The 21,837-nt window shown below is 41.0% G+C and overlaps 1 protein-coding gene across 2 annotated transcripts; it reads right to left on the bottom strand.

Annotated features, from left to right (window-relative positions):
• Positions 1 to 828: 828 nt before the first annotated feature.
• CGA (glycoprotein hormones, alpha polypeptide) lies at positions 829 to 21,119 on the bottom strand. Of its 2 annotated transcripts, XM_008262720.4 has the most exons (4): positions 20,993 to 21,119; positions 2,758 to 2,864; positions 1,581 to 1,765; positions 829 to 1,155 (listed from the first exon to the last, which is right to left on the bottom strand). In XM_008262720.4, the coding sequence occupies exons 2-4, from the start codon at positions 2,855 to 2,857 to the stop codon at positions 1,078 to 1,080; spliced, it is 363 nt and encodes a 120-aa protein (XP_008260942.1). In that variant the 5' UTR covers positions 2,858 to 2,864; positions 20,993 to 21,119; the 3' UTR covers positions 829 to 1,077.
• Positions 21,120 to 21,837: the final 718 nt, after the last annotated feature.

The following is a 21,837-nucleotide window of genomic DNA, read 5'->3' as shown; positions in this document are numbered from 1 at the left end:
ATGTAATGGATATAAAACCATTGTCCTCCAGGTAAGGACTAGCTCTGTTCTAAGTATTAACGCACAATAAACATGCCTTTGAAGCATCGTATGATTCTTAAACATTTTCATAGAACTAAATGAGAGTGCTTGGTATTCTACATGACCCACACTTGGTGTTCAGTGAATATTTTGCTCATCCCTTATTTATTCTCATCTTGACCTAACCAAGGAATAGAAGATCTGACTCCTGTGGAATTTCAGAGCCAAGTCCACTTCTATTTAAAGGCAAGAATTCCCTTTCCCTAGCCACCATTTGGTGATGGTCAGGCTGCCAAAGCCTAATATAACGCATTTCCTTTTTGGCTGGGCATAAGTCAAGCACATAGAAACTTTAGACTGGGACGGATTTTGTCTTTCCTCTACTCAGGGCAGTAGTCTCCACTTTTCTTTTTATGAATGAATACTTCTACCATTTAAGTTTCTGACGAAATATCATCAATGTATGCATACTTATTTATAAATTATATACATATATACCATACCCATGTATCTGTGCTTTTATAAAACCCATCAAAATGGAAAAGTAAAGTGGTTTAAAATGAATAGCACCAGAAGTTCTCATATTTTCTTCTCTCAGCCCAGTGAATTATGTCAAACTAGCTCACTATCTGAAAGGATTCACAGCTTGCTTCTTGACAGCTTGGAGGGAGCAAGACTCTCCAATGTGAAGTCACTAAGTACATGAGGCCCTACCTCCCTCATTGGCTCGCTTCTCTCAGTGAATCCCACCAAAAGCAATTGGCTTTACTTTAGAGGAAAAAAATGATAATTCAATGATTGATGATTTAAAAGGCTTTATTTCCAAAGGTCATGCTAAATGCTGTATTTCCTTCCACATGAAAAAAAAAAGTAGGCTGCCAATTCTACTGTAGGATAAGGAAAAAAGCAAAAAAGGCTACAGTGTATACCTCAAGCATGTCAAAATGCTATGGTAAGGAAAAGGAGGATTTTATCTCACAGAATCACAAGCACTGAACAACTTAATTTTGCATCCCAGGAAATCAGCAGTCATCAACATGGCATTTCGCAAAATACTTAGGATTTGTGATAGTAACATGTACTGCAGTGGCACTCTGTGTGATTCTCCACTTTGGCATTTCCCATTACTGTAGCCTAAAGGGGAAGAAAAAATATGATAGATGATTAGATAGGTGGTACATAGACAGATTATATATAATAGACAAAATTGAAAAATGATACATAAAATTGTTTATACCCAGTTGAACTAAATAGATACTTCTACCATTTGCATTTTCTTCCTTTCAAGGGATAGTTTTACCATAAAAGGTTAGGTTTGCCATGACTAGGTGTGCTATACTTCAACCCAACATCTCCTCTTGCCACCTCTACCCCATTCTCTTCTTTCTGAATAAGTCCAGTCTATATTCACAAAGCAACTGACTCTTAATTGCAGGATACAAATGCCCAGCAAAATATGGGTCATTAGACACCTATGACATTGAATCCTGTGGCTGTGCTCTGTGAATATTTCTCTGGTTGGGCTGACAAAAAGCTGCTGGGGCCCTTGAACTTCTTACCTTGGTAAAGGCTTTAGCCACACAGCATGTGGCCTCTGAGGTGATGTTCTTGGGAACCAACATCGTCTTCTTGGATCTTGCTGGAGTGGGATAGGCTCTGGAAAAGCAGCAGCCCATGCACTGGTAAATTGGGGCTCCCAGCTTGGAGAAGTATTTGTTTTCTTTTAGCTTACATTCTGGACAACCTATCAGAAAAAACAGATTCAAGGAGAAATTATAATTTTTTTGTTATTATAAGATGGTAAATATTCTTCTTTATATTTAAAATATTTTCTGCTGTATGTTAGTTTCCATTGATATCTATTTGAATTGATGGTAATTATTTTTGAGGAAAGGCAATTTTTGGAGACATGCATGGGAAATCTCAGTCGTAGTAGTTTCTGGCTCTCCCAGGAGCAGATTCTCTGTCTCCGTGCTAATAGCATGCCCAGAAGAAACAAAATTTGACAGATGAAAACACCACATTCATTTGGAAGGAGAATTTTGCCCAGGGGCAGAATGTTTCCCCTTTAGAATCTGCTATTGTTTTTTTCCCCATAGAAACTCCAAATATTGGCAGAGAAAAATATGTCAGAATTAAGAAAGCTTGATGAGTGTAGAGAGCCTGATATTAAATCAGGCATCTGCACTGGGGCCTGGGATTAAAATATTACCATTTATCTAGAGAGAAACTCTAACCAATAATATCTCACAATGTCAAGCCAATGGAATTATATCAGGTGCTAGATGAGATTTTTTCCCCAACAATACAGCAAACAAATTTACTGCATAAAATGGTTTGTTTTTCTCACTTGTTAACTGATGTGAAAATTCATCAACAAAGGCAATGCTAAAATCTTCTCAAATGTCCTGGGAGAAATGTACCCAAAACATAGAACAGTTAAATGAATGAGAAGTATTTTCTTCTTGTGAAACTTAGATAAAGAATCATAAGGTATGTATTTCAGACAAAAATGTACAGGCTGCTATTTAATGGATATGTAAGATATCGTTTTCACTGTACATTTTCTGAACTGAATTTAATTTTATGTTCACAACCTACAAGTGACTAGATACATATCCAGCAGCGAAGATTTATCACATTTGCTACGGAGATGGAAATGTAATTAATGGAGTTATTGATGTAGATCTAGAAACTGTTCTCCTTACTGCTTCAAACCCAAGTTTGGTCACGCACCCTGCATTGCAAACTCGCCATCAGGAAAGGAATGGAGAATGTGCAGAAACACAGACAATGTGGCCAGAATGACGGCTGCATATTTTCTGTAGTAACCCATGGCTCTTCTGCAAAAAAAGACATGGCAAAAAGAAAATTAATGTGAAATTGGCTTCCTGGTCATGAAAACAATCAATAGTCTCAGCGTTATCAGTCATAATAGTCACCAATGCCTTGATCCCTCTGGTTTCAGCTCCCAGCATTCTTTAAAGCACTGTAAATTTTAAAAAATCCAACTTCTCTTTAGGAGAAAAGTAGGGAGTTGAATCTTTCCAGCTCTCATATAAGCCAATAGATTAGGCCTAACAGCAACCATAAACCTTCTTTTGAAATATGTTGTCCATTAATAAGCCTGATTACTTCATTTATAAACCATGGAACTTAAACTTGGTAATATCTAAGAATATACACATAAACTTCTATATAATATATAAAATATATAATCACTTGAAACCATCCTTCCCATTTCTCACATTCCCAAGCTAGAGAAGAGAAAGAAGGACAATGTTTATCCTGCTTTTCACTCACAGGTGGTAGGTGAGGTCAAAATTCTTGTTAGCAATGAGCAAATGGTAACCTAACAAGGTGGCAGAGCAGACAACAGAGAATGTTGACTAAAGTCTTCCATTTCAGTTTCCCATCAGGTACATTTATCCTTTCTTTACATACCTATACCTATAGATACAGCTTGACCTTAACAGTGTGTGTGCATAACTTCACTGCATCTGAGAATGAGGAAACACAGAAAACTGGATTGCATCCTCACGTGTCCTAGGAATAATCTTACATTGGATAAAAGGGACAGTTTTCATTCCCGTTTATAAGTGAAAGAGTTATGTATACTCATGTTGAAACCATGAAAGATAACAGAGACAGAATATCAAATGCCAATAAAAAGACAAATCATAACATCTTAAAAAAAGGAAAATTAAAAGCAATTTCACAAAATTTCTTTTAGAAAATTGAAGAGGAAACAGTTCTCAACTCATTCGATGAGGTCAGGATTACCCTGAAAACAAAACCAGGCAAAGATAAAACTGAAAGAAAGAAAACAGAAAATTGCAGAACACTGTCACTTATGAAATTAGATACAATAATTCTAAACAAAGTAACAGTAGACTGAGCCCAGTGGTTAAGACATCAGTCTCCCGTGTTGGAGTACTTGGACTCGACACTCAGCTCTGGCTCTTGACTCCAACTTCCTACTAATACAGACCCTGAGAGGCAGCTCAAGTAATTGTGACCCTGTCACCCATGTTGGAGACCTGGACTACGTTCCAAGCTCCCAGTTTTCACTCAGGCCAGCCTTCATCACGGTGAGCATTTGGGGAGTGAATCAGCAGATGAGATCTTATATTCTCTCTCTCTCCCTCTCTTCCTCTCTCTCTCTTCCTCTCTTCTCCTCTCCTTCTATCTATCTTTCTCTCCATTTGTCTCTCAAATAAATAAATAATATTTTAACTATTAACAAATGATCAACTTGGAATAATTCAAGGAATACAAAGCTGACTCAAAATTTGGAAATCACTTAATACAATCTGCCATATCAATAAGTTAAAGATGAAACAAGTTGGCCGGCGCCGCGGCTCACTAGGCTAATCCTCCGCCTTGCGGCGCCGGCACACCGGGTTCTAGTCCCGGTCGGGGCGCTGGTTCTGTCCCGGTGCCCCTCTTCCAGGCCAGCTCTCTGCTGTGGCCAGGGAGTGCAGTGGAGGATGGCCCAAGTGCTTGGGCCCTGCACCCCATGGGAGACCAGGATAAGTACCTGGATCAGCGCGGTGCGCTGGCTGCAGCGCGCCGGCCGCGGCGGCCACTGGAGGGTGAACCAACGGCTAAAAGGAAGACCTTTCTCTCTGTCTCTCTCTCTCACTGTCCACTCTGCCTGTCAAAAATAAAAAAATAAAATAAAATAAAAAGATGAAACAAGTTATATGGTTATATCGACTGACTAAGGGAGAACATCTGGCAACATCTAATCTCTTTTATGATAAAAACTCTAAGGAAACAAAAATCAAGGAAGCTTATCAACTTGATTTTAAAAAAATCGTACAGCTTACATCAGACTTAATGGTGAAAAAACTGATCGTATTTCCCCTAAGATCAGAAGCAGGGCAAGAATGTCCACTTTCACCCCTTGATCAACATAGTATTGGAAATTCTGGACAGCTCAAAAAGGCAAGAAATAGAAAAGCACACAGATTGGAAAGGAGGAAATAAAACTACCCCTATTCATAGATGTCCTGATCACCTATGTGAAAAGGAAAAAGAAGAAGAAAACTCCAAGGAAAGTACAAAAAGAATCTGCTGGAACTGTTAATAACTTCAGTATGATCGCATAGCCCAAGAACAACATTCAAAACTTAATTGTATTTCTATACATTAAAAATAACCTGGAAACAAATAAAAAACACAATGCCATTTACAATCACTCCAAAAACAGTATTTAGGTATAAATCTAACAAAATATGTCAGGACTTTTATGCTGAAAAACTACAAAATTCTAAGGAAATTAGATCTAAATAAATGGGAAAATATATCATGTTCAAGCCTTGGAAGAATCAACATAGTAAAGATGCCAATTCTCTTCAAATTAACCTGTTTTTTTGAGTAAGATTCCTACCAAAATCCTATCACAATTTTTGTAGATGTATTTAAGACTATTATTACTATAAATAATAATACTGACAGGCAAATGATCTAGAATAGATAAAACAATTATAGAAACAAAATGGAAGGAATCACTATTATCAGTGTTAAATCATATAGCTGGGGCCAGTGCTGTGGTGTAGCAGGTAAAGCCGCTGCCTGCAATGCCAGCATCCCATATGTATGCCGGTTCTAGTTCCGGCTGCTCCATTTCGATCTGGCTCTCTGCTATGGCCTGGGAAAGCAGTACAAAATGGCCCAAGTTCTTGGGCCCCTGCACCCATATGAGAGACCTGGAAGAAGCTCCTGGCTCCTGCCTCCAGATCAGCACAGCTCCGGCTATTGGGGCCAATTGTGGAGTGAACCAGTGGATGGAAGACTGGAAGACCTTTCTCTCTCTCTCTTTTTTCTCCCTCTCCCATCTATCTATCTGCCTCTCCTTCTCTCTCTGTGTAGCTCTGCCTTTCAAATAAATAAATCTTTAAAAAGAAAAATCATTTAGCTACAGTAATCATAGCATGCTACTTTCAAAGGCTTATATACATAAACTAATGGGAGAAAATAAAGAACTCAGCAATAGGCCTACATAGGGAAGGGCATTTAGCATAGTGGTTAAGACGTGGGACACCCACATCTCCTGTCAGAATGCCTGGGTTTGAGTCCGGGCTCTGCTCCTGATTGCAGCTTCCTGTTAGTGCACACTCTGGGAGACAGCAGATGGTGACACAATTAGCTGGGTCCCTGACATCCACATGGATCACCCAGACTGAGCTGTAGGCCCCTGACTTAGGCCTGGCCCAGCTCCAGCTTTTGCGGGCATTTGAGGTTATGAACCAACATAGAAGAGAATGCTCTCTCTCCCTCTTTCTCTCTCTGCGCCTTTCAAATAAAATGTGTAAATAGAAATTGTACAAAAATAAATAGATTCACAGAAATATACTCTGCTGTTTTTTGACAAACTGAAGCAACATTACAGAGGAATTCTACCCTCTCAACAACTTCTGCTAGAGCAATTGGACATCCATAACAAAAGGAAAAAAAAGAAAAACTGGGGCCGGCGCTGTGGTGTAGTGGGTAAAGCCTGCAGTGCCAGCATGCCATATGTGCTCTGGTTCAAGTCCCAGCTGCTCCACTTCCGATCCAGCTCTCTGCTATGGCCTGGGGAAGCATTGGAGGATGGCCCAAATGCTTGGGCCCCTGCACCCGCATGGGAGACCCAGAAGAAGCTCCTGGCTCCTGGGTTTGGATTGGATCGTTACAGCTTCAGCCGTTGCGGCCATTTGGGGAGTGAGCCAGCAGATGGAGGACCCCGCTCTCTCTCTTTGCCTCTGCATCTTTGTAGCTCAGCCTCTCAGATAAATAAATCAGAAAGGAAGGAAGGAAGGAAGGAAGGAAGGAAGGAAGGAAGGAAGGCAGGCCCAACACCTCATATGAAAACTAACTCAAAATTGATCATGGGCTTCAAAGTAAAATGTAAAAGTATAAAATTTTTGGCAAAAAAATTTAGGACCTAAGGCTAAGTGGACAGTTTTTAGACTCAGCAAAGACATAATTCATAAAAAGGAAAAATGGATAAATTGTACCTTATTCAAATTGTAGGTTATTCCCTGTTAAGGAAATGAAAATACCAGCTACAGACCTAGAGAGAACATATGTAAGCCATACATCCACCAAAGGATGAATATCTATACAATATAAAGAATGTTCAAAACTCAACAATAACAGGGGAAAAAATGAACAACTCAATTATAAAATATGCATTGCAATGAAGAGGATCTATTAACAGAAAATAAGCACATGGGGCCAGTGGGGTGGTGCACTAGGTTAATCCTCCACCTGCGGCACCGGCATCCCACATGGGCGCCGGGTTCTAGTCCTGGTTGCTCCTCTTCCAGTCCAGCTCTCTTCTGTGGCCCGGGAAGGCAGTGGAAGATGATCCAATGCTTGGGCGCCTGCACCCACATGGGAGACCAGGAAAGAAGCTCCTGGCTCCTGGCTTTGGATCGGCACAGCACCAGCCATGGCGGCCATTTGGGGAGTGAACCAATGGAAGGAAGACCTTTCTCTCTGTCTCTCTCTCTCACTGTCTGTAACTCTACCTGTCAAATAAATAAATAAAAATCTTTAAAAAAAAAAGAAAAGAAAAGATGCACATGAAAAAAGAAAAGAAGCACATGAAAAGTATTCAACATCATCAATCATTAAGAAAATGCAAAATAAAACAACAGTGAAATAGCACATACCTTTCAGAATGGCTTGAACAAAAATTAACACCAAATATTGGCACAGATGCAAAGAAACATTATAACTCAGACTTTCTAATGGGACTATGAAATCATACAGTCACTCTGGAAAGCAAATTGGCAGTTTCTCACAAAACTAAACATGGGCAGGCATTTGAAAGAACAGTTAAAACACCACAAGGGATGCCCGCACTCCATATCAGTATATCTAAGTTCAAGTGCTAGGTATTTCCAAGTCAGCTTCCTGTTAATGTGCAACATGAAAAGCAACAGTCCCTGGGGCTCAGGTGACCTTCCTACAGTGTCTGGTTCCTGGCTTCAGTCTGGCCCAGCCCTAGCTGTTGCAGTCATTTGGGAAATGAACTGGTGAATTAAAGATATCTCTCTCGCTTTCTCTCTCCCCCTCTTTCTCCCATCCCCTGCCTTTCACATAGATGAAAATTTTTAAATAAACATTTTTTAAAATAAGTACTTCAAAACTTTTTCTTAGTTTATAACGCATTTGCTATTGGTTAATATGAAATCAATAACAAAATTCTTTGGGCTCTTCAATCATTTCTAAGACTGCATAATGTTCTGAGGCAAAAAAAAAAAAAAAAATGAGAACCACTGCCTTGACTGATATACAAAGCCATAAGGAAATTTTCAGAATTAAAATTGGTTTCCTTTTTTAACTAGTATTATTTTTGTGCTTTGATCTTACAGCTCATATATTATGAAAATTGAGCCAGTATGCCATGAACAATTATATCAAAATTAATTCAGAAAGAAACATTCATAACAAGATTTCAGAATGTGAGAAGATGTAGTCAATGTCATTTTAGAATCTGCTTTATGAAAAAGAGCAAAGAAGATTCGAAGAGTGGACCCAAGTCACCATTGCTGTAGCTTACCATAGCAGAAACTACTATCTGTTTTTATTTTTAAGAGAAATGATATTAAACAAGAAGATTTAAGATTTAAGATTTATTTATTTTATTTGAAAGAGAGTTACAGAGAGAGAGAGAGGGAAAGACAGAGAGAGACAGAGATTGTCTGTCCACTGGTTCACTCCCCAGATGGCTGCAATGGCTAGGGCTGGGCCAAACCGAAGCCAGGAGCCAGAAGCTTCTTCAAGGTCTCCCACACGGGTACAGGGGCCCAAGCATTTGGGCTATCTTCTGCTGCTTTCCCAGGCAAATTAGCAGGGAACTGGAGTGGAAGTGGAGCAGCCAGGAATGGAAACGGCACCTCTAAGGGATGCTGGCTTCACAATCAGCAGCTTCACCCAGTACACCACAGTGCCGGTCCCAGGAGAAATGTGTTAATCCTGAGATTCTGTGTTGTTTTTTTTTTTTAAGATTTATTATTTATTTGAAAATCAGAGTTACACAGAGAGATAAGGAGAGGCAGAGAGAGAGACAGAGAGAGAGAGAGAGGGAGAGAGAGGTCTTCCATCTGCTGGTTCACTCCCCAGTTGGCCACAACTGCGGGAGCTGTGCTGATCCAGAGCCAGGAGCCAGGAGCTTCTTTCCCGTCTCCCACATGGGTGCAGGGGCCTAAGGACTTGGGCCAACTTTTACTGCTTTCCCAGGCCATAGCAGAGAGCTGGATTGGAAGTGAAGCAGCCAGGACTTGAACTGGTGCCTATATGGGATGCCAGCACTGCAGGCAGCAGCTTTACTCACTAAGCCACAGCGCCAGCCCCCTGTGGGCTTTTTTTTTTTTTTTTTTTTAAGCATTTTGCCCCCATGGGTTTTTTTTAAAAAGCATTTTCTTTTTTTTTTAAATATTTATTTATTTGAAAGTCAGTTACACACAGAGAGAAGGAAAGGCAGAGAGAGAGGGAGTGAGAGAGAGAGGTTTTCCATCCACTGGTTCACTCCCCAACTGGCCACAACAGCCGGAGCTGAACTGATCTGAAGCCAGGAGCCAGGAGCTTCCTCCAGGTCTCCCACGAGGGTGCAGAGGCTCAAGGACTTGGGCTATCTTCTACTGTAAAGCATTTTCATATACTTTATTAGCCTAATCAGCTTCAGGTTTTTATCTTTTAAAATTTAAAAGAAAAAATCAGGATAGGAAAAATAATTTCATTCAGCTAGAATTTATGCTACTTTGCAAAAATGTGTTCAATCTAAAGTCAGATTTGCTAAATCATCCTCTTTAGGTATTCTAAGAGAGGACCTTACAAATATCATAGGCTGTATCATCCAATCTCAGATAATTTTCAATGCCCACTTTATATGCCCTTACCTCCTGCCACCCAACACATTAAAATAATATGAATCCAAGAAAAGCTGTGTTTTCCTACATTGAACTCTTATATTACCCTCTAGCTCTCAGTCCTTCCACCTCAGAGTCCTTTAGGAGTTGCCCACCTGATAGTATGGCTGTGAAGGTTTCACCCAGTCCCAAAACCAGAATAAATAATTTTCTAACAGTATTGACCCATCACTTTTAAAATAAATTTTTAGGAGACCTCCTATGAAGTGTCCTGAACTTTAGCCAGTTAGTCTGTGTTTATCCCTCCTTCTATATGGAAGGATCCTAAAGATAAAAAGTATGCCCCTATAATCTGCCACCACTCTAGCACAAGGCCTTACATACAACACATTTTTTAAAAAGATTTATTTTATTTATTTGAAAGACAGGGTACAGAAAGAAGTAGAGACAGAGAGATCTTCCATCTGCTGGTTCACTCCCCAAATGGCTGCAATGGCGGGAACTGAGCCAATCTGGAGCCAGAAGCCAGGAGCTTCTTCCAGGTCTCCCACATGGGTGCAGGAGCCCAAGGACTTGGGTCATCTGCTGCTGCTTTCCCAGGCACATTAGCAGGGAGCTGGATCAGAAGTGGAGCAGCTGGGACTCATACTGCCACACATATGGTATGCCAGCACTGTAGGCTGGGGCTTTAACCTGCTGTGCCACAGCACTGGCCCCACAACAGATGTTCAATACAATGGTGTTACATTGGGGATTTAGAAGAGCAATACTAATAGCAATAAAATGATGCTAAAGGAAGGGCAGATATTTGGCCAGTTTGTTAAGATGCTGCTTGGGATGCCTACATCCATACTGCAGTGCCTGGGTTCGAGTCCCAACTTTGCTCCCAATTCCAGCTTCCTACTAATGCAGACCAGGGAGAAGCAGTGATAACTCAAGTAGTTGAGTTCCTGTCAACTTATGCGGGAGAGCTGTATTGAGTTCCTGGCTCCCGGTTTTGGCCCCTGCAAGCATTTGGAGAGTGAATCAGAGTATGGGAGCTCTCTGTCTCCCTGCCTCTCAAATAAATAAACAAACTTAAAAAAAAAAAAAAAAGAAAAGAACATAACTCATTCTGGTTGCCAAGGTAGAGTTGTCATTCACATTGAGGAACAAGATAATCTTTGAATGACAACTTATAAGAAATCTTTAATAACGAAATATTTTTGGATAAATTCATTAGGTGCAATATGTTCTCATCAACCTATGTAATTTATAGCTGGCTAATATGTGAATCTATCAGTATAACATAAGCTGTAGTGAGGATATTGTGTACTGATATAAAAATCATTAGAATTCAAGAGAATTAATTAATTCAAATTCAATAGTAAAAAGTATATATAAGAATTTTAGAGTTTAGATTGGTTGTCTTGGTTCCTTTACTTGGTGAGAAGTGGAGCAGTCAGGACTCTAACCAATGCCCATATGGGAGCCAGCATTGCAGGCAGAAGCTTAACCTCCTATACCACAGCGCTGGCCCCCAAGTTTTAATTCTTGAAATAATGAGATTCTGTGAGGAAAAGATAGTATTCTTGAAAGTATAAAAGTACATTACTGGCCAGCGCCACTGCTCACTAGGCTAATCCTCCACCTTGCGGCGCCGGCTCCCCAGGTTCTAGTCCCGGTCAGGGCGCCAGATTCTGTCCCGGTTGCCCCTCTTCCAGGCCAGCTCTCTGCTGTGGCCAGGGAGTGCAGTGGAGGATGGCCTAAGTGCTTGGGCCCTGCACCCACATGGGAGACCAGGAGAAGCACCTGGCTCCTGCCTTCAGATCAGCGTGGTGCACCGGCCGCAGCGCCCAGGCCGCGGCAGCCTTTGGAGGGTGAACCAATGGCAAAGGAAGACCTTTCTCTCTGTCTCTCTCTCTCACTGTCCACTCTGCCTGTCAAAAAAAATAATAAATAAATAAATAAAAAGAAAAATCCTTTGCTTCAAAAATAAAAAAGTACATTACTACTATAATTTATCATTTTTATTTAACATATTTCCTAATACCGCTTATCATCATTATATACAGTTGATATATTAAATATATGAAATAGGTAAATATTCTAGCAGTGTACCCTATATGCCATAAATATGTACATACCAATGTTTACTTTGACACATCAAGAAACATGCACACACATACATTTCCACATATACATATTAGACATTGCTCAAAGTCAGTTACAAGTGCTTGAAACAATGTGACATCCTGCCCTTGACTTGCAAAGACCTCCCCACTGCAGAGGAGGGGTGAGGTCTGTGGGTTTTCTAATGGTGGTGGTAGCTGGGGTGACTCATCTGCCCTCTCCAAATCAGGAAGCTCAACTGACTCATAGCACATTTTTGATATGACTGGCCAGGATTAGAGGCATAATTCTATGTTAACCGAACAGATTAAATCTAACTGACATCTAGAGGGTTAACCTAAGACTTCATATCCACAACCTCATTTAATCAGCTAACTACCACTGAGAGGAAAGTAGGCTACCTTTGGTGAATGATAATTAATAGCAAGGAGTCCTTTGACACTAAGGCTTTGAATTCCTTGCATGTTGCCTGGTGAAATATGAGTATTCAATAATTGTTTATTAAGTGGGACATAGACCTGTGTTAGTGTCTTGCCTGGTCTAGGGAAAAGAGCAGTCATTCAGCTTTAATGAAAGCTTTGAAGGTGAAAAGTCTAAAAGGAAAGTAGAACCTGTAGCCTCTGTCTCACCAACTTCCAAGGTGCAGGCCCCTCTGCAGAAGCCTCACCTCCACCTCCTGCCACGAGACCACCTGTCTCCAGGTGAACAATCTCAGGAGCCTGGGCTCAGTAGCCACAAAACAGGCGTGAGTGAGCCTAGCTACTCGTTCCTTTCCTTGTGTGCCATTGTTCCAAGGAGTTTCTACCTTGTTCATGTAACATGTTCTGAGCCCCACAACAGCAGTGAGTGTCTTTCATGATCCCAAGCTCCAGACCCCCAAATTCAATTTTCCTCCAGGTTTCCACTTCTTCCAAACAGATGCTCAAACATTGCTCCAGGCAATGGCCTTGAGACCTAACAGCAAATTCATTGATAGTTTTCTCCCAAGGTGATGACAAGGGATGATTGAGAGTTGGGGGTAGGGGGAGAGAGGGAAGGAGAGGTGGGGACAGATGGACAGAAGAGAAACTGGTTAATACTCCCAAAATCTGTCTTATCTATTATCTGACATAGATCATTAATGTTTATCTTATAAATAATAGGATTTTAGATCATTTGACAGGAGTTCAAATGTTAAAAAGTATAAAATCTAAGGTCCAAATTTAATACTTTGAATATTTAAAGTACCTTTTGAAGCATTTAAAGTACCTGCCACATGCCAGTTACTGTGCCAGGTATGGGTGATAGAAATATGAATAATTTGGTGCAGGCGTTTGATTCACTGTTAAATTGCCACTTGGGATGCCTGCATAACATATTGGAGTGCGTGGTTCAATTCCCTATTACCCCACTTCCAATCCAGTTTCCTGGTAATGCACACTCTGTGAGGGAGCAGGTAATGGCTCAAGTACTTCGGTCCCTGCCACCTATATGAGAGACCTGGACTGAGCTCTGACCTCCTGGCTTAGCCTGTCCCAGCCCTGGCTAAGATGGAGCTCAGAGCACAAGGAGAGCAGATACGAAAGCAAATAACTGGGAGTTGAACTGGTGACTCCTGTAATATCTTTATGTGTAGACACTGAGACATTTGGCAGGCTGGAGACAAGACAATGGATAAGTGAAAAACTAATGACGATAACAGCATGCATTTGAAAGAAATGGGAACATGACCTTAGGAAATGTCCATTTTAGTGTTTTGACACTCACGCAGGAGCTTCATGTATTCAGCAGTCCATGTAATTGCCCAGCAGGCAGAGCAGACAAATAAGAATTCCCAAACTGCCCTAATGTCCATTAGAAAATAAGGGCATGTGAAGTCACACAGTTTGGCAGCTGTATTTGGGATGGGGTTTCTATTTATTCATCACTGAATGGTGTTTTGTGCTTCACAAAGTCCTCAGAGTCAACTCTTTTTCCATATGAAATGGAGAAAAAAGAAGAAAAAATTAAAAAAAAAAAAAAGTGGGCTGGGGCCAGCGTTGTGGCACAGTGGGTTAACACCCTGGCCTGAAGCGCCAGCATCCCATATGGGTGCTGGTTCAAGACCCAGCTGCTCCACTTCAGATCCAGCTCTCTGCTATGGTCTGGGAAAGCAGTACAAAATGACCCAAGTCCTTGGGTCCCTGCACCCGCATGGGAGACCCAGAAGAAGCCCCTGGCTCCTGGCTCCTGGCTTTGGATCAGCACAGCTCCAGCTGTTGTAGCCATCTGGGGAGTGAACCAGCGGATGGAAGACCTCTTTCTCTCTCTCTCTCTCTCTCTCTCTCTCCTCTCTCTGTGCAACTCTGATTTTCAAATAAATAGATCTTTTAAAAAAAGTGGGCGATAGAAGACAGACTATACCACAAATTCCAATGCCCTATAAAAATGTGGGAGGGGCATACAGAATAATAGAATATTTATTTAAAAAAAAGAGAGAAGCTGGAAACTGGCATTGTGGCACACTGGGTTAAGCTATGACTTGCAACACCAGCATCTACTTCCAATCCAGCTTCTGCTAATGCACCTGGGAAGCTGCAGAGGATGATCAAGTGTTTGGGCCCTGCCATCCACAGGGGAGAACCAGATGGAGTGTCTTGTTCCTGGCTTCAGACAGGTCCAGACATGGCTGTTGCAGCCATTTGGAGAGTGAAACACCTAATGGAAGAATGTCTCTGTCTCTCTCTCTCTCTCTCTGTCTCTCTCTCTCTCTGTGTGTCTCTCTCTCCTTTCAGCCCTCTTCTTTGCTCTGCCATTCAAATAAACATAAATAAACTTTAAAAATAAAGAGAAAGAGCAAGCAGTATTCAGAAGAAAGTTGAAGGACTCATAGTATTATAAAAATGATTTCCGTTCCCTTATGCCCATTCTTGTACCACTCATAGTTTAAGGAGTTTTTTCCCTAATTGACTAAATTTAATAGACTTAAGATGTACACATTCTATTTAATTGTTACTTTAAAATGCTTTACAACACAAACATAATTATCTAATTAAAATCTTGGAATTTTCCTTTGCCCTTCTGTTTTTTCTCACACATCAGCATTTTTAAAATTCTCTGTATACTAAATCTATATTGCAGAAAATCAATGAAAAATCTGGATAGGACAATTTCTATGCACCATGAAATATTGCTTTAAATGAGAATTTCAAATGTTTGTTGCTGAAAAATACTCAAGTTTTAAAATTATTGTAGAAGTAAATGCTCATTCTATCAGGTACAAAACAATGGCTCATGTTAATCTATCACCCAAAAAAGTAAAACTTCCAAAGGGCTGAAATTTTTATATTGAGCATTATTATCTTTCTTATAACTTTTTGCATTTGTTTATTTCAGTTTTTATGTTCATTTGAGCTGTTTTCATACAATCTTTTAATATACATACCAAGTATCACTCCCATTTAAAAGCACTGAAGTATAAAAGCATTTAATTTTCCTGAAGTCTTTCAATAATAGGATAAACATGACTGGATTATTGATTTATCAATTCTGGCACCTTATTTTATAAGGATTTTTTCTGTGATAAAAACATAATAGAGGGGCCAGCACCGCGGCTCACTAGGCTAATCCTCCACCTTGCAGCGCCGGCACACCGGGTTCTAGTCCCAGTCGGGGCACCGGATTCTGTCCCGGTTGCCCCTCTTCCAGGCCAGCTCTCTGCTGTGCCCCGGGAAGGCAGTGGAGGATGGCCCAAGTACTTGGGCCCTGCACCCTATGGGAGACCAGGAGAAGCACCTGGCTCCTGCCTTCGGATTAGCGCGGTGCACCAGCCACAGTGCACCGGCCATGGCGGCCATTGGAGGGTGAACCAACGGCAAAGGAAGACCTTTCTCTCTGTCTCTCTCTCTCACTGTCCATTCTGCTGTCAAAAATAATAATAATAATAATAATAACAGAGGCCGGCGCCACGGCTCAGTAGACTTAATCCTCCGCCTGCAGCGCCGGCGCCCCAGGTTCTAGTCCCGGTCGGGGCACCGGATTCTGTCCCGGTTGCCCCTCTTCCAGGCCAGCTCTCTGCTGTGGTCCGGGAGTGCACTGGGGGATGGCCCAGGTCCTTGGGCCCTGCACCCACATGGGAGACCAGGAGGAAGCACCTGGCTCCTGGCTTTGGATCGGCGCAACGTGCCGTCCATAGCGACCACTTTGGGGTGAACCAACAGAAAAAGGAAGACCTTTCTCTCTGTCTCTCTCTCACTATCTAACTCTGCCTGTCAAAAAAAAAAAAAAAAAAAAAACTAATAGAGGGGTCAGGCCAGGTGTTGGACCTAGTCATTAAGAAGGCTGTTAGAATGTGCATATCCATCCTCCAACAATCTCGGTTCAATCCCTAACTCCAGCTCCTGATTCCAACTTCTTGCAATGCAGACTCTGGAAGACAGTTGTAATGCTCTCTTTGGGAGATGCTCAACTGAGTTCTTAGCACCCAGCTTTGGTCACCCAGGTGTTGTGGACATTTGGGGAGTCAACTAGCAATGGGAATTTCTCACACACTCTCTGACTTACAAATAAATAGATACAGAGCAGAGGGGCTGCAAAGTCAGGAACCCAGAACTCTCCTGTTGTTTATCGTCCCTAGGTTTTCTCTACTGTGGCAGGTTGTACGCACTACCCAAAGATGGCCTCAAAAGTGTCTCTCAGCCTATGTCCTTTGCACTGTGACCTTGTCACTCCCACACCAAACAGTGGTGTGTTTACTTTGTACCCCTTTTGATCTAAGCAAGGCTTCCAGGACTGCTTAGTCCAATAGAATATGGCACAAGTGGCCTGGGCAAGTGTGGGTTGATCCCTTACTTGACCTGCCAATTCCTTCTCCCTGTATCCTAGAAATCAGTTGTCATACAGAAATGCTGCTACTGTGAACGATCATAGGATGTAAAGGCCACATCACATGGGGAGACCCTGCAGGATCAGATGCCACTTAGAGAGGGCAGAAGAGGCCAAGAGCTACTGAGGCATCAGACACATCAGCGAAGAAGCCATCCCAGATAACAAGCCCAGTTGAGCCTCCAGATGAGTCCAATCCACCAAGAGAAGCTTGAGAAATAACAATTTGTTGTTTTGCTCCTACATTTTCAAGTGGTTTGGTAGATAGCAACAGATACCTGGAAGAACTGCTCTCTCTTACAACAACTCTTTCTCCAAAGTCTCGGCTATGGGACCATGATCTTGCTTCTCTACATTCTCCTGGTACTTTTCTTCTGTGCGCGTGTGTGTGGTGTTGGGAGTGAGGGGTGTTATTTATATAACACATAGTCAGTTATTCTATTGGGGAATAAAGTGTGAGAAACTCTTGGAGTTGACATTCTACACAGTGACTGAAAACATGAATTTGTTAACAATAATATCTGATACAAGTATTTTAAAATGTTTCTTTATAATTCTAGTCTCCAAGCTCTGAGCCATACTTCATTATACTGCCTTCAAATCTTTTCTTTCTAAAATTTTTAAAAATATATATTTATTTTGTTTATTTGAAAGGCAGGGAGAGAGAAAAATCTCCCATCCAGTGGTTTACTCCCCAAATACCTCTAAGAGCCAGCACTGGGCCATGCCCTACCCAGGAGCTGAGAACTCCTTCCTGGTTTCCCATTTGGGTAGTAGGGACCCAACCACTTGAGTCATCACCTGCTACCTCCCAAATACACATTAGCAGGGTATTGGAGTCAGAAGCAGACCTGGGGTTTGAACCCAGGCACTTCAATCTGGGATGCAGTTGTCCTGAGGCATCTTAACCACTATGCCAAACTCCCAACCCAGAACTATCTTTAAAAAGCATTTCATTTTGGAGAAACTGAAGTTCAAACATTTTATAATTAAATCAAGTTATAGAACTACTGTCTTATAGGTGTGAAGCAGGGAAAGAAGAAAAACATTGGCTACCAACTATATTCACTTATTTGATTCTCTTTTAACTTCTGTGGGGGAAGTCACTATACAACACCTGTTTCCTCAACTAGAACTACACATCAAAGAATTTAAAAGATTTATCGACATCTCTCAGAAAATAAACTGGCCCTAAGATAATGCACTTCCTCTTGCACTACCCTGAGATCCCGGAATTACATTTACCCCATGTTCACCTTGATGCCCTCAGTCCACACACGGGTCGTGTGTTACAGGTGTCTTTTATAATCTGATTACTAATGCTGCCCTCGACTCTGCCTCTAGTCTAATCTAGGTGTCTGTCCACCCCCTCAAGTCCTAGAGTGTAAGAGAAGCTGGAGCCTTTCTATGAGAGATCTTCAAAAGATTCATGGAAAATGCGTGAATTTCAAAGTTTTTAAACCAAACTAAACATGTATTTTTAAGAGGTGCTGCCATAGAAGATGGATTTTTTTAATGTTTATTTATTTTTATTTACTTGAGAGGGGGAGAGAGAGAGAGAGAGAGAGAGAGAATGCTCCCATGTGCTAGTTTACTTCTTAAATGCCTGCAACAGCCAGAGCTGGGTCAGACCAAAGTCAGGAGCCAAGAACTCCATTTGGGTTTTCCCCAAAGTATTTAGGGAACCAAGTACTTGGGCCATCCTCTTCTGCCTCCCAGGTGCCTCAGCAGAAAGCTGAATTGGAAGCAGAATAGCCAGGACTTGAGCCAGATACTCCAATATGGGAAGAGTGTGTCCCTAGCAGCAGTTTAACCCATGTGCCACAACAGCTGTCCTTAAACTTATCTTTTTAATTCCATTTTTCCACTAACTTTTGAAGTACCTCCATGTATTGTTATCTCTGACTCTGCGAAACCAAGAAACCACTGGATCACTTTGTGAAACATTACAACAATACAGCTGTAATGATGTAAAGCACCCAAATTGGAACATCCCCCGATCACAGTGGACAGTAAAATACTCTGTGAGAAATGGAAGCTCAGGTGTGGAAATTTGGCCTAGCAGTTAAGCAACCAGTTGGGATGCCAGCATCTCATGTCAGAGTGCCTGGGTTTGAGTCTCTGTGCTTTGCTGATTCCAGCTTCCTGCTGGCAGGTACCTTGGGAGGCAGCAGGTGATGGCTCAAGTACTTAGGTCCTTGCCATCCATGTGGGAGGCTTGGGTTGAGTTCCTGGCTCCTGGCTGCTGCCTAGCTCAGCCTGGTCATTGGAGGCTTCTGAAAGGTGGAACAGTGGATGGCATCTTTCTCCCTCCCTCCCTTCTTCCCTCCCTCCCTCCATCCTCCCCTCGCTCCCTCCCCCTTACTCACCCCATCACTCAAATAAGCTTCTTAAAAATTTATTTGCATGGAAGTTTGGTGCTATAGGCTGCAATGTTATCAATAGAAATACTAATGAATTCCTATAAACTTTCTCTTTATGAAAGCAGGTTAGCTTTGTCTGCTTTTGAACAAGGTGCACATTACCTTCAGATTTTGCCATTTCTGTTTCCCAGCTCTTATTTTGTTTTGCATGTAAAATTTGAGTCCCACATTAAAAAACAATGTACAATGAAACTGAGAGTCTGTTCTGGAACACACTCAATTGCTTTTCTCACACTTTTCACATGCTACCTTTTTCAGCAGGAAATGGTAAGAAATATGACTCATTCAAAATTTCAATGACTCTATTACTGCAAAAAATCATAAACCAAAGAAATCTAATGTTTAAATTGAAATAAAAACACATAAACCTTCTCACATTTTTGTCTTTTTTAAATAATTCAAGGCTCTAGCAATGCAATTTATGTGACTAAAATTTTGAATAATTGAATTGGTGTCATAGTAATTATTTAAAATATGTCTTGAGAAACCTAAAAAGATCCCTGTTTTAATGCAAAATATGTTATTTTTGAGTAGTAAAATGATGGAGAGATTATGACAAAAATATCCAGTGGGGATGAAATAGAGCTCTTCATTCCCAAGGGAGCCACACAGGCTCAGCCCCTAATTCTTCACATGAACCCAAATCCTGTTCCTTAGCATGAGTAAAGAGCGACAAAGAACACTTTTGCTTTCTAATCTCAATTTCCCAATTAGCCACAATTTCAACTAGCAGTAATGCAAATAAAACTACTGATGTCTGTTGGTATCTGCAAGAGATTGGTTCCAAGGCCCACACCAAGTACCAAAATTCTCAACTGTTCAAGTTCCTTAACGAAATGGTATAGAATGCTTTGTCTTCCCTATATTACTTATAATACACAGTAAGTGTACATACCATGTAAACAGTGCTGGACTATATTACACAGGGAGTAAATGGCAAGGAAAAATGTGCACATTCAGCACAATTCTTTTCTTTCTTTTTTTTTTTTAATCTCTCGTTGGTTAAATCTGAGGATAGAGAATCCATGGATACAGAACACTAACTTCAAGTTTAACTGGAGAAAATATTTCCAGAAACTCCTTGGAGCTACCCAATCAGACACAGGCAAGTAATTTATCACGGCAGGGCCTTCTATAATAGTTTGAGAAATAATACCACTTCATTTTTGCAGCCTTTTATGAAAGAAGAAAATGGAAACACTGATGTCCAAGAAATCCCAGTGTTATTATTCAAGTCTGCATGGGAACTTCAGTTCAAAAGATAACCAGAAATTACAGTCATTCCCTGAACAAATGAGTGCTTTATCACTGGCCAGCTTCAAGATACAGTTATATATCACTTAAAAACGGTTACTGAAACAATATCAGCAACTTACATAATACCTGCTTGCCCTCTGCCTGGCTCCTGGAAGCCACTCAAAAGAATGCCTTTCAAATGACATCCAATAATTCTTGAGGAAAATTTTTAGCTACTGACAGGCACTCAGGCATCTCGGCAGGAGACGTTTGGTTTCTGGCTTCTGTTAGATAACATCTTAGCCCATGAGCACAGACCACAGTTTTGCAGACTTCCTCCCCATTCAATCGTAAGTGCTGACAAGAGAATGAGTAAATGGCTATCTAACTCTCTTCTTACTAAGGTTTGTGCACAGACTCTGAAGTCTCCCTGATAGGCTCAAATATTTTACCCCTCAACTAAAACCCCCCAAATTAGTTCATTCACATTACCTTTCTCAGAACTTTCTGCAGGATGTGCCCAGGGCAGATGACTGTGGGTCTGAAGAGAGATTTTAGTTTCGTCTCGTGATTTCTCAGTAACTGTGGTTAATTAAGTCCTCACCTGTCTTTTATACCAGCAAAGTAATACAAACTGCATGTTCCCACCTGCATCTAAGCCTAGGGATCAACATCAAATTCCACCCATTGATTGAATGGTACTTGGTGTAATTACTATGACATCAATTTGATATTATCTTGTTTCAACCCTTAGATCATTTTTGTTTTGAGTCATTTTCAGGCAGTGCTGGCTACAAGGTCAGCTTATGAAAAGAGACTATGCTGTCATTTTCTACGTAATTTTATTGAGAATTACAGACAACATCCTGAAAGCTGACACTTTCCTATAAACAAGACTTTAAGAGTATCACATTTAATTAGCTAAGTACCTGATGTTTACTTAAAACAGAAGAGCTATAAATTTAAGATAATAGAGTCCATTTCCAGGCTTACAAAATTATTCCAGTAGGAAACAGAAAAATAAAACACATAATACCTATTTACACTTGTCTAAAATTAATATGTGCCTCTGCATTTAATAAACATGCATGCAAAGGGTATGAGGCAGTTCTCAGAAGAACTGAAGTGTTTTTCATATATGTGCCTGTTTTTTCTCATTCACTTTTGTTAAAACAGGAAATACATATATCATGACCTGTCAGTTGAGAATCCAAAGTTCCCAGCCCAGTATCTCCCTAAAACCTATAAACTCCTCAGACTATGGCTGAAGCTATTTTTTTCAACACAAAGATTGCAGTTTTCAAAGATCCCTAAATCCATCTCCTGTGCCCAGATTT

The sequence above is a fragment of the Oryctolagus cuniculus genome, chromosome 5 (genome assembly GCF_964237555.1).
Source record: "Oryctolagus cuniculus chromosome 5, mOryCun1.1, whole genome shotgun sequence".
Classification (NCBI taxonomy): domain Eukaryota; kingdom Metazoa; phylum Chordata; class Mammalia; order Lagomorpha; family Leporidae; genus Oryctolagus; species Oryctolagus cuniculus.
The sequence above is the reverse complement of the archived record's forward strand: the minus strand, read 5'-3'. Positions and strand labels throughout refer to the sequence as shown.

What these genes read in the sequence shown, in the direction of transcription:
- CGA (XM_008262720.4), bottom strand. Translation starts at nt 2,857, where the DNA reads ATGGGTTACTACAGAAAATATGCAGCCGTCATTCTGGCCACATTGTCT. An exon ending in TGGCGAGTTTGCAATGCAGG is followed by an intron (nt 1,766 to 2,757) that starts GTGCGTGACCAA and finishes TTTTTCTGATAG; the next exon opens with GTTGTCCAGAATGTAAGCTA. An exon ending in TGGCTAAAGCCTTTACCAAG is followed by an intron (nt 1,156 to 1,580) that starts GTAAGAAGTTCA and finishes CTTCCCCTTTAG; the next exon opens with GCTACAGTAATGGGAAATGC.